Genomic DNA, 17153 nt, shown 5'->3' with positions numbered 1-17153 from the left:
GACCCTGGGCCTTCCGTCCACAGGAATGGCACCTTTGGGGAGGTGAGCTTGGTCAGGGGCAACCACGACTGAAACCCCTGATGAAGCGGGGGCAGAAGTTGGCGAAGCCCCAGGAGCGCGTTGTAGCTGCTTCCGAGACGTGGGGTGGGCCACTCCGCCAACTGCTTTGATTTTGTCAGGGTCTGGTGACACCTGTCCCCGTTCGATAATAAAACCCAAAAGGGGGACGGACTGCGGGGTGGAACTCACATTTTTCTGCTTTCACATACAGTTTATTTTCCATGAGGCGTTGGAGAACCAGACGGACGTGGGAGACGTGTTCATCCTGTGACTTAGAAAATATCAGAATGTCATCCAAATAAACAAACACAAAACGGTGAAGAAAAACCCTCAACACATCGTTGACCATGGCCTGAAAAACTGCTGGGGCGTAGTGAGACCGAATGGCATGACTAGGTATTGAGTGTCCGGAGGGGTATTGAACGCAGTTTTCCATTCGTCTCCTGCCTGATCCTAACGGTGTGGTAAGCGTTACGCAGGTCGAGTTTGGTAAACACGGTGGCACCATGAAGGGGTTCAAATGCTGAGTTGATGAGAGGCAGGGGGTACCGTATTTCTGACTGTGATGTTATTTAGTCCTCTGTAGTCAATGCAGGGCGTAATGTTTTGTCCTTCTTCTCCACAAAAAGAACCCAGCACCAACAGCGGAAGATGAGGGACGAATGATGCCAGAGGCTAGGAGTCGCCTATGTAGGATTCCATAGCTTCTCTCTCAGTACCGGACAGATTGAAAAGCCGACTGGACGGCAAAGGCGCCCAGGCAGCAATTCTATAGCGCAATCGTATGGCCTATGAGGTGGTAGTGAAAGTGCTTTGGACTTACTGAATACCTCGGCTAGGTCCAGATATTCTTCAGGGACTGAGGAGAGGTCTGGGGGTTTGACAGGGGAAGCAGGGGAAACCTACAGAGGGCGGAATAGCCGACCCAAGGCAAGCAGAATGGCAGTGAGTGCTCCAACTGTGTATTTTGTGGTTTTGCCAGTCAATATGGGGGTTGTGAAGGCTAAGCCAAGGGAAACCGAGGATAAGAGGGGAGGCAGAGGAGGAGACTACCTTAAACTGGATGGTTTCTTTGTGATTGCCGGACAGCATGAGAGAAACGGGAACAGTTTGGTGGGTGATATTGGCAAACGATACCCTGCGGTTACTGTTATAGGCTTAGGCAGGGGCTTAACAGGGATCTCAGCCTGTGTGACCAGGAACGTTAACGGAAACTATCCTCAGCACCAGAGTCAATGAGAGCAGCTAATGGGAGAGACAGATTCCTGAACTGGACTGTAGCTGGGATAACTAGACGGGGTGCTGTGGGCATTGAGTCAGGTGTAGCACTCGCAAGTACGCCCACTTTTACCTGCGAGCTTTGTCTTTTGGGCGAACCGGACAGTTAACAAGGAAATGAGTGCGGTCCCCACAGTACATGCACTCACCAGCCCGCATGCGGCGTTCCTTTTCGGCAGGGGACAGACGAGCACGGCCCAGCTGCAGGGCCTCGTCTAGTTCGGGTGGGGAACCGCTGAGGTGTGTGGGCAGTGTCCGAGTGGTGGTGTTGCTCGGGTTGCAGAAAGCCGAGGGCCCCCGCCTGCCGGTGCGGACCCCGGCCCCTCTCCTGTCTCCTCTCCCGTAGCCTGCTGTCTATTCGTGTAGCAAGGGAAACGAGAGAATGAAGGTTAGCAGGCTCATCACGAACAGCTAGTTCATCCTTAATCGTGTCACTCAAACCGTTAACAAACGCTCCCTGAAGAGCTTCGTCATTCCACTTGGAATCGGCTGCCAAGGTCCAAAAATCAATGGCGTATTCAGCCACGCTACCCGTGCCCTGTCGTAGCTTCAACAGTCTCTTTGTGGCGGTCCCGGCATGGTCCGGTGATCAAACACAATTTCCAATTGAGAGGAAAAATCGTCAAACGACAGGCTGGCAATCTGCTGAGTAGAACAAGCCGCTTCTGCCCAAATCAACGCTTTGCCCCTCAGTAACCCCAGAGCGTAATGTACCTTTGAGGATTCCGTGGAGAAGGACAGGGGCTTCTGTTGGAACACCAAGCGGCACTGAAGCAGGAAACCACGGCATTTGTTCAGTTCCCCGGTGAAAGGTTCGGGTGAGGTTGTAGGGGGTTCCCGAAGGGCAGGAGCGGCTGCAGAGCCTGGAGCAACTGTAGGAGGAACAGGCGGAGGAGAAGCAGAGGGAGGAAGAGTAGTGAGTGTTACCAGGTTAGCTACCTGAGAGGTGAGCTGAGATACTTGATCCAACAACCGCTGGTTGTTATCCAATAGAGACCGGATGTGTTGGTCGTGTTGTCCCAATAACATTCCCTGTGAGTGGAGGGCGCGTTGTACGCCATCACCCGTTGTTTCATGTGGCATCTCTGCTGAGTCCATGTATGGCCAGTTCGTTCTGTTAAGCTTGGTGGGGACTCAGGCGCAGAGACGGACACACGGACAAAGAGGGTGATTAACGATGTTGTTTATTCTGCGTGTTTTGGCAGAGAGAAAACAGTTCAGGGTGGAGCAGCTTCAGACCGGAATAGGAGCTGAGTGGGGTGGAGAGCTAGTAGCACTGAGAGCTGGATGACGAGGATATCAGACAACAGATGAGCAGGTTGCGGCGTGGAAGTGGCAGGCAGGCAGGCAGCAGGAACAGACGGGATCTGATAGAAGGAGAGACAGGTTACGAAACGCGTGGCAGAGACAACTACAATGTTGAGAGGGTAACAACTGAACTGAGATCGCAGTACGGAGCCAAGTTACCAGAGGTGGTGTGGTAACGAACTGGCGCTGGAGAGGTGGCCAGCCCGGGTAGATAACTGCTGGTTGATTGGTGACAATGAGCCGCAGCTGGAGGTAACGGCCACGCCTTGACCTAGATCCTCTGACTGGGCTGCACAGCAGGAGGAGACAGACACAGACAACACACACAGGGAAAAAGGGAAAAAGGAAAACAAACGGGGACAGGAACAACAGTGCCGGACCGTAACAATCACTTTAAGGTCTTTGTAGAGAAAACATAAATGTATACAGTACACTGACCTAAACATTGCAAAATTATATTTGATATATGTTTTATTACTATTCTTTAATATCTTGATGTGCTTTTGTAATTTAGTTTTTAGGACCAAAGGTTTTTCCTTTTTCATGTGACAACTTATTTCAAATAGCTTATGGGTCCTCATCATGAGTCCTTAGTCTTCGCAACTGATTCTGTGTCAGTTTTATTCTTCCTCAGTCAGAGAGTTGTCTCCTATGTTACAGCAAAATAAATTCTTGTGTCCTCTATGGAGGACAAGAATAAAACCACATGCGTTTCTGTGAACAAAATGCTGATGCTACCATACAAAAACTCACAAACCTAACTTTTCCTTAGATGTTCACTCAGTGAAAGGAATCTGCAGTTTAAAGCTATAGTGTGTAGTTTCTGTCGCCCCCCTTGAGGAATTATAAGTAATGACAACAACAATGTTGGCGTGTCCACATGATACAAGCCTTCCGTGATCCACAGACCCCACCCTTCCTCCCGAAGTTGCTAGTAGCCAAGGAGGACACGGAGGATTAAAAAAAACATGATGGACTCTTCAGGAGAGGTATTATTATCTTCACTCGAGTTTCTGCGTGCAAAAGTCACCGGACGACACAATCTTTTGAACATAGCCATACTGAGAAATACAGAGAGAGTTGTGTGGAGCTAGTAGTTTTGTAGCAACAAATTTGGCAATGGCTTGAATGTTCATTAATATAAAAAAATTACGCACTAAAGCTTTCAACTGAAACACTCATAATTACATGCCAACACACTAATCTTTCTTGATTTAAGAAAATTCACCAGTGCTGATGAAAGCCATTTTGAAGAACCATGAAATTTGTCCAGGTCCAACCCCCTGCGTCCCATCACCTGACAAATTAGGGGAACAGATTTGAAGTCTCTGTTCTTTGAACTAAAATGACTTATCAGTATCATGCTGTACACATGTGTTGGAATGTGTGCTCAGCACCCACTAAACCAATTTGTCAGGTGGTGTTTGCTGTGTGCTTGCATGTGTTTTGTTGGTGTCTGTGGATGTGTGTTTGTCCTCCAGGTGTAACCCAGTTTCTAATTGAGGAGCTCTTTGTTTACACCTGCAGAACTGGGGCAGTCTCCAGATAACTTAAAATAATCAATTAACAAAGATAGAACAGGAAAACACTGCCAGTACAGCACACAGCTCTCAGGTTTCGGCTCAAACCAACTCATGAACAAGAAGCTGCAAGAACAAGTTTCAAGTGTAACTTCATGAGTTGATGATTTTATGACACAGTAGCGATACAGGCGGCATCCGTATCATAGCATTGTCATTTTGAGCATGTTAGCATGTTCAAAGGTATGCCTAAGTACAGCCTCACAGCAGCTAGGATAGCTGTAGACATATAGTTTTGTTTGGATTAACATTTAAAAAGAAACTGTTTGGGGTAGCAAGTTTATTTGCATTAACGCTGATTTTTTTCAGCTATATTACAAATGAGAAATAAAAGGTTGAGTCCAGTCATACTAGCTTCTCATATTCATGTATGAAATGTCATCACATGCTTACTCCACAAAGCTCAACCTGACTGCCCACATTAGAATAAATATATCCTCCACTCACAACATTTATGCTATTTCCATGGCACCCATGGGTTCTCAATCCTATTGCAGCCTTCTAACCTGTATCTATAGATATTAAAAACTCTGGAGGGTGTTTCTTGCAAAACATGTATAGATCATTAAGCTGTTAGTGCCTCACACCCACTCATATATGCACATTCATAGAATGATCTCTATATCCACAGTTTTCTACAGCTGGCCTTTGCACAGGTCCACTTAAAGATTTGGAGCTTACAGAATGATATTTCTTTTAAATAATGGATAAGGCAGGGGAAAGCACTATTCATTTTCATTCCAAATTTGCTTCTCTTATCTGGGGATTTAGACTATGATGCTTGAATCTTTAGGTGAGAGCTAAACACAGCCATAATCCCAAATCTAGAATAAACACATAACTCAAAGGAAAGAGCAGAATATAGAGTTTTCAATAATTTGCTGACATCAAACAACACTCTACCAGTCAGGCTGAAGGAAGCAGCAAGGGAAAAAGGTCAGGTCCTTCGCTCATTATGCCACAGAAATCTGTTTAACCATCTCTGTCTAGGTGCAGTAGACGTTAGCTTGTTGTCTATCAAATTCAATTTTGAGCGAGTCAGAGGCTGCCACAGCATTCAGGTCGAAGCAATTTCCTGAGCAATAAATCTCATATAACCAACCAGAGCTCTCCATCAGCTAATAACAATGCAGTTTTCATTTCCATACCCATGTTTAAGTTGCTACTTGCAGCTCTCCTCCACCTCACTGAACACACGACAATCAATCAATCCTATCTGATGTCCTGTTACCCCCCTCCCTTAAAGACAGACAGTGTTCAATGAAATCTATCAGCAAAAGAGGTCATGTCTGCGAAACTTTGGTGTATGCTCCATAGGCCCACACTAGATCTATCCACAGTGTCAGCACTTTCACTAGGAGGACAGCAAAGCTTGTCATATTTGCCCTTTAGGCTAATCTTTGTAGCCAGCTCTTCTATCAGGAAATCATTATGACAGACTGACTAAAATGTCAAATTAACACAAAAGGGAATAGGGAGAAAGTTGCCCAAAATGCAAATTACTGTAGGGGTCGTGGATGACTTAGATGAGTTCACATTGATGTTAGTTCTTCCAAGTATGGATTAAACACTGAAGTCACAGAAACTTAAAACAGTGATTAAAGGATACCAATTAGCTTCTAACTCCATGCATACTTAAGATGTCACTAGCAAGATGAATAGGGTAGGTTTCAGTTTACCTATTAGAAACCAAAGACTGTAAAAACAGATTGATTAAACTGATAACTTTTGACAAGCCAGTTTATAGAGTAGTAAATGGTTTATGTGATTGAAAAAAAACAAACAAAAAGTGCACTATGGTCCCTCTGTCATCAAAGTTTTGGAATATACTCTAAATGGAAATCAATGCATCATTGAATTTTTATGCATTCTCTGACAGGAACCTTATGATGATAATTTTGTGCAGTGGCTAGAGAAAACCACATGGAGTGCCCTATGCTTTTGTAGTAGTACTAATACTACAACTGCACAAAATAAAAGAACAAATTGGCCTTGGCTATTTGATATTCTAAATCAGAGGTCTTCAACATTTTTCATGCCAAGGACCCCTTAACTGAGAGTGAGACAGAGCAGGGACCCCTACTACACATATTGTATAAAATTAAGTTGCATATTAAAACTGGGCCTAAAGTAATGTGTAGGGCATCCTAAAGCCTTTACCTTTTTAGTGCCTAGAATACTAAGCTATTGAAATATTTGTTGGCATGATTTTATCAATTATGTTAGAATGTTAAACATACATGTGGTACAGTGAATCCTTATTAACTGTATCTGTGGATGGCGGTTAATCGCTAGTAACCCTATTGTCAGTGTTTTTTTCTCACAAATAGGTTGATTTATATTTGCTAATAATATGTTGGATTCATGTAAAGATATCTTAAATTTTGAAAACACTTTTAAACAATTAACAATTTCGAGACCCCCCTGCAGTGCTCTCTGAGGACCCCCTAGGGATCCTGGACCCTCTGTTGAAGATCTCTGCTCTAAATGATGAAATTAATACAAAATTAAAAACAAAGAAACAGTTTTTTAGTTTTTATTGAATTTGTCATGTGTTTTTTTAATTAAGGTTGATTTAAACAGAAACAGAGGGCTTGAATGTTTCAGCACCACGGAGAGTGAGTTTGCAAGCAAATACACAAGGTTCATCTCATTTGTCTTCATTCATTGCATCTTTGTTTATCCTACTTTTAGCTTTTCCTCATGTCTTAGTTCCTCCTACTTAAAAATGCACAGAAGAAATGGAATGAAAAGATGGGAAGACAATGGAAGAGCGGTAGCACGTCCTTGACTCTCAAGCGCTGTAAGCAAAGTTGGTGACTTATGACCGTTGCATTGCTAGGTCAGCTGTCAAATGGGAGAAAGTGCTCTGTGGCATCTTTTGAAGCCGACAGGTTATGGGATGCACTGCCCAAATAATATGGGTGTAATGCAATGCAGTTATTTTTAGACATGACTAAATATAATATAAAACTAGACACCACTATAAAACACCACTACATATTGTGCCTCAAAATAAACTGTTTGACAAGCAACTCTCAGATAAAATGGCCAAAGATACATAAAGTGTACTACGAAACCAGGGATGATTTAGAAAGCATCTAGGGTTTGAATGTCTCAAAACCATAGAAAAAACACGCAGAGATAGATTGTTTCAATATCCAAACCTGCGGTACAGTATTTGCAAGTGAAGTGCCGACTTGTGTGACATATTGCTGGTGATTGCAATTGTGTGGCGAATTTAAAAGACGCATTGGGACTCACTTAGTTAATGAGGTCTCCCCCGTCGCTCACGCACGTTTTGGCACAGTTGTTTGAGCTCAGATGCCGTTTTATTTTTGCAAAGATACACATTAGTAGATACAGCAATACAACAACAAAAAACTGAAATTGAGAAAAACATATTTGGGGAGGTGGGGGGGGGGGGTTGTAAAACAATAAAGTAAGTGATAACCCCATATGAGGTTCTGCCAAAATGACAAAGCGTTTGTAGCTATGCAATTGTTCTTGCCATCCCAGAACAGAGGACATAAGGATCAGCATCACAATTAAAATATTCTGAAGCAGGCGTTTTTAGTTTGCATCGCATTTCATTAGATTTGTAAGTCACTGGGCAGGTCATACATTTGGAAGAACAATAAGTTGTTATCATTGTATTTCTCATTATCATTTATATTCACTTTTTTCAAAGATATTACTTAAAATTTAAAATGTCATGGCCCTACCAATATGTTTAATATGTGTGTACATTCATCATACATCATTCATTGTATTCACACTAATTCAATATGTTAATCAATCAATAAATCAAGGTTTATTTATATATAGCACCTTTCAAACATAACAAAATGCAATTCAAAGGGCTGTGCAGTGATTGTAAAACAGCAGACAAAAACAGAGATAAAAAGTGCCCTTTTTACTCATGCCTAGGAGCGTAAACGTCCCTTACTGATAGATTGAAATGACCGACACACATATTTATCCATATTTGGCAACATCTAGGACCCTTTCAGCAACTGTATTCCTAGAAAGAAGGCTTGTGACAATAAGGTTAGGGCAGACATTAGCTGACATTAGATACTTTCCCTTAAAAAAGTGTCAGCAAATATGCAGTCATTTCTACTCACTGTGGCTTGGGTGAAGCCGTTGAGTTATTTAAAGGGAGCAGGCACGTTGACTGCTCGGCAGCAAAACTGACTTGGGTAAATTAATGCAGAGTATCAGTTTCAATGGCATAAATGATAACTGCCGGGTTTACTTTAAGGCACTCTGTTTTACCAATGGGCTGCACTCATGATCTGGGTAAAAATTGGCTTGCTTAGCCTTTTTCAGAGGGAACATACAGTACATGTGCCAGTGCACAACTTACCAGGTGGCATGTACATGTGCTCACAACCGCAAGTGGTACTGGGACAGACCCTGTGAGTGAATACTTTAGCACCATAAATAAAAGCACACAGAGAGTGTGTTTGAATATTTCAGCACCATGGAGACAGAGAAAGACTGGTGCTGTGGCACTTTTCCATATTAATTCTAAGCAAGTTTGGAGTAAGCAGTATGTTCACACTGGAAAAGTGACAATAATAAGTATACTTAAAGATGTCAGTATGCATACACAATTTGTAGATGTGTGTGTGTGTGTGTGTGTGTGTGTTTGTGGACACAATGTAATACACAAAGGAAAAGATGGAGCTGCTCACAGATGGGATACACTCAAATAAGTTGTTCATAGTGGCAGAACTGTTTCAGGAAGATCTTGGCAATAGAAATAGTATTAAATATTTGGTAAAATATTTGAATTTGTCTTTGTTAAGTTTAATTGATAACTGTGTTCTCAGTCAAGTCACTGTATGCTTGATGCATGTCTTGTATCCTTTGGTGTTAGTACAGTTCTAAAGAAGACTACATTCATTTCTGAGGGACTAATTGCAAAAACATGATATGAAAATGTCATTGGGACACAGTATAAGTTTAAATGTTTCAGCATCATGGACAAAGCACAAGGACACACACTGTCTCTCTCGCCCTCAGAGGACAGGAAGAGTGACACAGGCAAAATAATATTCAGTCCGGGTGATCAATTTTTTTTTTTAAATAGGTAGAAAGGAGTTTAAGTGAATTGCTTATTTAATGAAATAAATAAAATAACAATGCTCTGCATTTTAAACCTTGATTCATCTATGGGCCTCTTAAACTAACCCAGCCTACCCACTAGCCATTAGATCTAGAAACTAAGATCCCAAATGATAAAAAAAAAAAATATATATATATATATACACTACCGGTCAAAGGTTTTAGAACACCCCAATTTTTCCAGTTGTTTATTGAAATTCATGCAGTTCAATGTCTTATTGTACTCTGAAATGAAAGAATAGAACAAATGAACAATTTAAGTTAAAAAATAAATCATGGAATCAATTTATAAACCAAAATGTATTCTAAATTTTTGACTCCTCAAAGTAGCCCCCTTTGGCAGATATAACAGCTGAACAAACTTGTGGCATTCTTTCTACAATGGAAATCAAATATTCTTCAGAAAGTTCTTCCCAACTCTGTTGCAGAAGTTCCCATAAATGTGTGGCACTTGTAGGTTGCTTTGCTTTAACTTTTCTGTCCAGTTCATCCCAAACCAGCTCAATGGGCCTTAAGTCTGGTGACTGTGCTGGCCACTCCATGTTTTTAAGCTTGCCATCTTGTTCTTTTTTGCTAAGGTAGTTCTGGCATAGCTTGGACTTATGTTTTGGGTCATTATCTTGCTGTAGGATGAACCCCTGACCAACTAGGCGCATACCAGAGGGTACTGCATGGCGCTGCAAAATGCTGTGGTAGCCGTTTTGGTTCAGGGTGCCTTTCCCTCTGTACAAATCACCGACCCTGGATCCAGCAAAACAGCCCCAGACCATCACGCTTCCTCCTCCATGTTTGACAGTTGATGTCACACACTGAGGACCCATCCTTTCACCTACTCAACGGCGTACAAAAATCCTGCATGATGAACCGAAGATTTCAAATTTTGATTCATCAGTCATAGAACCTTCTTCCAGTCTTCAGTAGTCCATTGGCGATGTTTCTTAGCCCAGGCAAGCCTCTTTTTCTTATTCTGACTTCTTAGCAATGGCTTTCTTGCTGCAACTCGACCTATCAAACCTGCAGCTCGAAGTCTTCTCTTTACAGTTGAAACTGAGACTTGCTTATTACGACCACTATTAAGCTGTGCTTGAAGCTGTTGTTCTGTGAGCCGCCTATCACGCAAGCTGTTGACTCTCAGAAACTTGTCTTCTGATTCTGTTGTGGCTTTGGGTCTGCCAGACCTCTTCCTGTCAGAGTTTCCCCCAGTTTCTAAGTGCCTTTTGATGGTGAAGAATACTGTACTCACTGACACCTTGACTTTCTTCGCAATTTCTCTGTAGGAAAAACCAACATTCTTAAGTGTTATGATGGTCTGTCTCTCTTCCATTGTTAATTGCCTTTTCCCCGCCATTTTTATGGCAACACACTACTTTCTGCAGTACAATACTGTTCAAATAATGCTCACGAGGGTATGGTACCACAGTGTATTCCAACAATACTTTTATACAAACAGAAGGGGTTGTAAGTAATCCAGACAAGTTGGAACACCTGTGGGAATTGGTAGCACCAATTTTCAAGCTCCAACAGCTTTACGTTGTTAACCCATTTCTTGTTCCCTGAAAAAGGCCTTTTTGTAAAATTCTGAAATGTACATTATTTTTCAGTTTTGGGTAACCTTACTTTTTTTTTACCCTCAAAACTTTTGACTGGTAGTGTATATATATGTAGCTTAAATAGGTTTGTCAATACTTTTTGACTTTTTAAGCATTAAATGAAGAATAACTTGTACAGAGCATTTAACTCTTTATTTTATATACATTTTCACTGTGTCTGCATAACTTATGTATTATGTTGAATTCATTGTTTTTGTAATTGTTTGTATCTTGTTACTATTGCATTTCTTTTTCGAACATGGGACTTTATGATGAAAATCTATGAATATCATTTTCTGGTGCAGTCATCCTTGGTGATACAGTATATTACAGGGTGGGATGAATGTATTTTACTCTGAACCGGGGTCTTTCAGGTGAAACTGCAGACTAAAATGTCACATTTATTTTATGCACGAGCTGTTTTAACAGTGCACAAGTTGACAGTAGGTGTATGGATGAATGAAAATCCCCCGTTGAGCACTTGCTGCTGAGTCTTTGAGAGCTTGCAGACCTGATGCCTCTCTTATAAAATGAAGGAGGGGAAGCGGGGGTTTATTATTAATCACTAAAGACATAGTGTGTAAAACATGAATCCTTGTTTTTTATTGATGAAATATAGACAGTGACTATAGGCTGTCATCTGAAGCACATTGACTTAAATTGGTTTAAACAAAAATAAACATTATGTGTTATATTTGGCATATGATGTTAATGTCTGAACCCTTACTTTCAGTATTATAGAAAACACTTACTATTAAGCACTTACTATTCCAATCAAAGATTTAGAATTTTTTTAATGTATTTATCTTTTTAAATAAATTAAGCCACGCGACAGAAAAGCCTACATAACTAACTTGCTGACTCCACCTCCTGTCTGCCTTTTTAAAATGACACGTGCTTCTCCGTGTTTACGTGATTTGGTGTCCCACAGTGTGAATAGAGATGGATGCGTGTGTGTGAGGCGCTAAAAGATGTCATTCTCACTACACCTGTGCTGCCGCCTCCTGGACGGACGCGACTCTTTTGCAGCGACTGTTCTATAAGTGAACGGACAGCTTATGAGCCCCACTCAAAGCGAGAGAACCACACACGAGGAGCGGGATGGCGAGGATGTTACCGCTGCACCTTCGCGTCCTTCTTGTGGGGCTGTTGTTAACGGGGACCTTGACTGTCCAAGCAAACAGAGGGGCGACATCGGCTGACGAAGAGAGGGAAAAAGAGAGCGACGCGGAGGCGCCATGTGAGGTGAAAACCGTAACCGTGTCTACCCTGCCCGTACTCCGGGAGAACGAGTTCAGCTTCACCGGCGGAGCCTCGGGGAGCGTGGTCGGAGGAGGGGGTCCTGCTGGAGCAGGTGCTGCTTCTGCTGCTGGAGGAGGAACTGGAGGGGGTGGTGGTGGTGGTGGAGGAGGAGGAGGAGGAGGAGGGGGGGAATCCCGACTCCTGTTATTCGTTAGAACCGACCTACCTGGGCGAATTTCCGTAATGGATGATCTTGACAACACCGCTCTCCCCTACTTCACACTCGGTAAGAACTGCTGTGGTAGCCACTGTTTTTCCCTCCACCATGACGACCAGTCAACCGCTCAGCACGTTTGTTCGCATAGGGTCCACGCACGCTTGTAGCCTCTAGATGTTTAACCAGAGCTATACATTCCCCAAATCATCCACTCGTCCCCGTATTCCCTGGGGTGTAGTCACCTGTCCTGTTTCCAGTACCTTGTTAGGGTTCCATGTTAACTATCATGTTTAGCCGACATGACGTGCAACCAATGATGCAGGTAAAAAAAAGGTAATATACGATTCCCCTTTCCCTCGTGTTACTTAAAACACTGCTGCTTCCGCATGGGATACAAACTTAATATGGCTCATGTTTAAGTGACGCTCTCTATTCCCTTCCCCTCCTCCTTACTCTGCCTCTCTTTCTGTCTTGCTTTCCTATTTTGTGGTTAAATATGATTATGACTTTGAATTTCATGCATACCCTAAGTATGCTGCCCCAATCAAGGAATGCAATTTAGCCCTGCAAATATGCATGAAATTGGTATTTTATTCTCACTTGAGCAGATACTTCATACATGCATTGCTGGTGGTGTAAGTTTATTAGGCTACAATACCAGGCTAGAGTTTGCATCACAGTCAATATTTGGCATGGTAGTTTTTAAGGGAACCTACACATCCCATTTTTGTGGTTTAGTCACAGTAACTGAGTGAATCCAAACAGCACAACACTGGTATTTTACAGGTCATCTGAAGTTCTCTGTGTAAGCCATTGACCTTAAAAATGGTCTTCGGAGTAGCGTCACTGATTGGATAATCATAGAGGACATAATAGTGGGAAAGTATTTCTGCCTTTCACAAACCAAAAGATATTTGCTTTGTAAGAGGAGCAGACTACAGTACGTATAAAGGGAATTTGCTTGTTACACTTAGAGCCATGTTTCACAGAGCCATGAGAAAGATGGATGTTGTTATACCTGCCCCTTTGGTGTATGAGCAGATGCAGAAGTGCAGAGTGTGTGGCACACTGTAATGTTAAATGCAATAGGCCACACAGGGTGGACCAAAATTGCAGAATGCTGTATGTTTTCCATTTCCCAATCAGTTCAGGGCAACTGTATTGGCTCATAATGACAGAAAACCTGTGATATGGCAAATACAAAGATGCAAGACTTGGTGTAGGTTGTTGATGTGAGTACTGAGAAAATACATGTCTCATTACTACAGTTTTTGGACTCTGGCTTGCTATCTTCTTTTTTTTTTTTTTTCCTCTCCTTCTCCGGGCTCAGTTTCATTCTCTGTATGAGGAGTGCAGAGTAAACAGGCTGCGCGAAGCAAAGGCAGGCAGGCTGATGGCTGGAGCATTAAGCTAGTAAATCACTTTCTATTCTCATTAAGGACAGCCGTTGACTGGTGAGAAAGGCCTCTCTGTCCTCCCAGTCAGCCAGCTAGCAAATTTGCTGCTTCGCCCTTCCAGCGTGGAGGGAGGCGGAGGAAAAGGGCTTTGATATTTATAATGCAAGCATGTTCACTCATGCCATTGACCACACTGGGAAGAGAGAGAGAGAGAGAGAGAGAGAGAGAGAGAGAGAGAGAGAGAGAGAGAGAGAGAGAGACTCTTAATCCCAAATTGGGAAATTACAAGTAACCAAGGACATACAAAAAATACGGTTTGCTCCATTGTTATTTTTTTAAACACATAAGGAAAAGACTAACAAAACAAGAAAACGGGGGAGGGGAAGGAGCCCTGTACATTTCCTCTGCACTGCCCTTTTTACTCATCCATTCTCCATGACACTAGAGGCAATAAATCAAAGCTGAGCAGGCAGCAGGCCACGGTGGGAACGGGGACTTGCTGTCCTTTTCCCACCTTCCCTAACCTCTGATGTTCGTTGGACCAAACAATTGGACATCTGACAGAATCGAAGAAGCAGACACCGGGCTGTGCTCATTATGGTTTGGATGGCATTTGGCTAATCAATGTCAAATTTTAATGCAGTTGCAGTGTAATGCAACTTTGTAGCATCACACTTAAAAATTCTAGGGAGAGAATTTCTTTGCTCATTTTGAGTGATGTGGAACTGGATGGCAATCGATATGTTTAGCAACATGGCTGACTCTGTAAACACCTCTTTAGGAGTTCACCTTTTTTAAAACCTTCAGGCACTTAACGCAGGAGTGAAAACATTCAAACGTCTCCCAGTCCTTTATCGCCTCTATCCATCGAATTGGACTCGATCTTTGCACTTTTTTATTGTCCCACCACATCTTAGCCTTTTTTTGCGCATCTTATCGAACTCTGGCTTGCCAACCTTCCTTTTCCTCTCTCTCTCTGTCTACCCTCTATGCCTCGCTGTATCCCATTTTTAAGAATGAGTTAACCGCAAACCCTGCTTGCTTGGCGATGGGAGATTAAAAGCAACAGTGGTAAAGTGAAAAAAAGAATGCCTGCACCAGAGCACTCTGTTCCCTGTGGCACAGAACATGTACACACTGCACTACATCTCAATCTTCTGTCAGGTGTTGAGCTCAGCACTGCAGGACAAGTACTGAAGTGGGTGGGGGTCAACAGTAGAGATGGGAGTTATAACAAGGTGTGGAGCTGAGATAGAATGAGTTTTTATTAAGACTTTTTAAATTTTAGCAAAGCCCTTAATTTAGCGCTGTTTTGAATTGAGTGTGGTTAAGAGTACTATAAACAAGCTCATCCAACTGCTTTACCAAGGGTGTAAAGAGAGCACAGAGAATAGGATCCATGGTGGAGCTTGTGCAGGCCATCAAATGGTCTATTTGTCATCATTTGACCTGCTATAATATACCTATTGGAGGCTGTCTTTTTAAGATAAATGCTCTACAGGCAGTCTTATTTGTAGTGGGAATTCTGTTTCTAACCACTCTGTACATGTAATGCCCCAGTGTTCTCAGTTTCATGTCTCTTGGTTTGTTCATATACAGCAAAAGAATCAGGGCAAAAGGAAGCTCTGCATTAAGGTTTGTTCTGGCTGGCTAGCCAAACTGCACCTCACCTGCTCTGAGTCAGAATTGCCATACGTGAGGTTGGCTGCAGGATCACAGGATTCCATTTTTTGTTAGAATTTATGTTTTATAATTTGTTGTGAAGATCTTGTAAGTTGTTTTTTTTTTTTTGTCTTTTTTTTTCTGCTTCCACCATGATTTGTCAGCTACTTTGTGTGTGGATGTAATTAAAAGGCCAGTGTCTAATTGTATTTTATTTATAAGAATACGCATTTAGAATGTACATTTTTATACGTAAGACCATCGGTATATTCAGTTTACTGGTGCGAGCCAAGTGTGATATGTTGAAGTGGAAATGGAAAACAATGTTGGTGTTTTTTTTTTTCCGGAACATATGAAATGCAGTCTACATCGCTTCAGTTATATGTAGGGCTGGACCCGAATATTCGAATATTCGTTCGGTGGGTTGGTATTCGATTTGAAAATTTGACATTCGAATATTCTGTGTTTTTAAAAAAAAAAAAAAAAAAAAGCTGCTTTCAGGTGCAGTTTGGAAATGTTGGTTGCGGCCGCCGCTGCGGCCGCCACCGAAGCTTCGAATATTCGCTGTTGAAAAGCACCGAGGCTTCGAAGATCAAAACTGGTATTCGGTACAGCCCTAGTTATATGCCATTTAGACTTTTAAACTGAGACGTTTTGAGGTTTGATGATGATTAAGATACCACAGCTGATGATGGTTTACACTTGCATGTGTTGATGGTTGATTAGTCTGGGTGTTAAACACAGACACAGCTTTGTGTATAAAGGTTGCAGCTCTGATGTTGTTTGAAGGTTTTGCCAATAAATTAAAGTGATCTCAGTAAGATGTTGGGCCATAACGAGGCACTACAATGGTTAAAAAAAAAAAAAAAAAAAATAGGACAAAGGCTGTCATTCACACACATTTATCAGTTCCTCCAGGATTTTGCGATGTTGAGATCGCAAAAATTCACACAAATTCAACCAATCGCAATAACCGGAGTTTCCCGCGACATCAACCAATCCCAGCAGTCCCACGTGCCAGACTTTGCATCAGTATGTGACTCTGAGAGCCACTGACCAAGTGGGAGTGAGAACGAGTTGATGTAACACAACCAGTATACATTTTAACATCAATGTACGCTGTAACAATTTTTCACTCTAAAGTCGCTAAATGCTGCTGCAGTTTCAATCCTGTTGGCTCTCTGCAGTGGGCGGGGCTGCTGCTCAGTTACCCCTGTCGCTCGCTCGCTCGCACGCACGCACGCACGCACGCACGCACGCGCGGTGGATGCAGGATAAACTGGAGATGAGACGTACAACATGACTAAATAAAAATAAATTTAGCTATTATCAAACAGTATGAATGTGTGTCCCAGGCCAGGATAGGAAATTAACTAACAATGTAAAGATCAACAAGCCACTGACGGATATGTTAAAATTTGATTCATTCAATAAATTATTTTTTTGTCTTGAATCCACCAGCCATTATCATATTATACCAACATTTAGTAATACGTAGTTTTTATTCTCCCCAAAACAAGTTTGCTGTTCATTTTTAAAGAAGTTTACATAAAAAAAAAAAATCACAACTTTTTTTTGCAATTTTCACTGTCTCTCGCAACTTAATGGCAAACAAAAATACAAAAGACATCACAACTTTTAATGCAATTTTTTTTTTTTTACAAAAGCTCCAGGAAAATCAGGCATT

General features: G+C 42.1%; 1 protein-coding gene across 1 annotated transcript in view; it reads left to right on the top strand.

The window, feature by feature from the left end:
- The first annotated feature begins 12049 nt into the window (after window positions 1–12049).
- LOC120545374 (astrotactin-2-like) overlaps window positions 12050–17153 on the top strand; it is a 298446-nt gene continuing 293342 nt past the window's right edge. Inside the window, exon 1 of the mRNA XM_039779627.1 lies at window positions 12050–12476. Within this exon, the coding sequence (XP_039635561.1) occupies window positions 12050–12476 (427 nt within the window). The remainder of the gene's footprint in view (window positions 12477–17153) is intronic.

This window comes from Perca fluviatilis, chromosome 17 (assembly GCF_010015445.1).
Source record: "Perca fluviatilis chromosome 17, GENO_Pfluv_1.0, whole genome shotgun sequence".
NCBI classification, from domain to species: Eukaryota; Metazoa; Chordata; class Actinopteri; order Perciformes; family Percidae; genus Perca; species Perca fluviatilis.
This window is presented reverse-complemented; position numbering and strand designations above follow the sequence as displayed.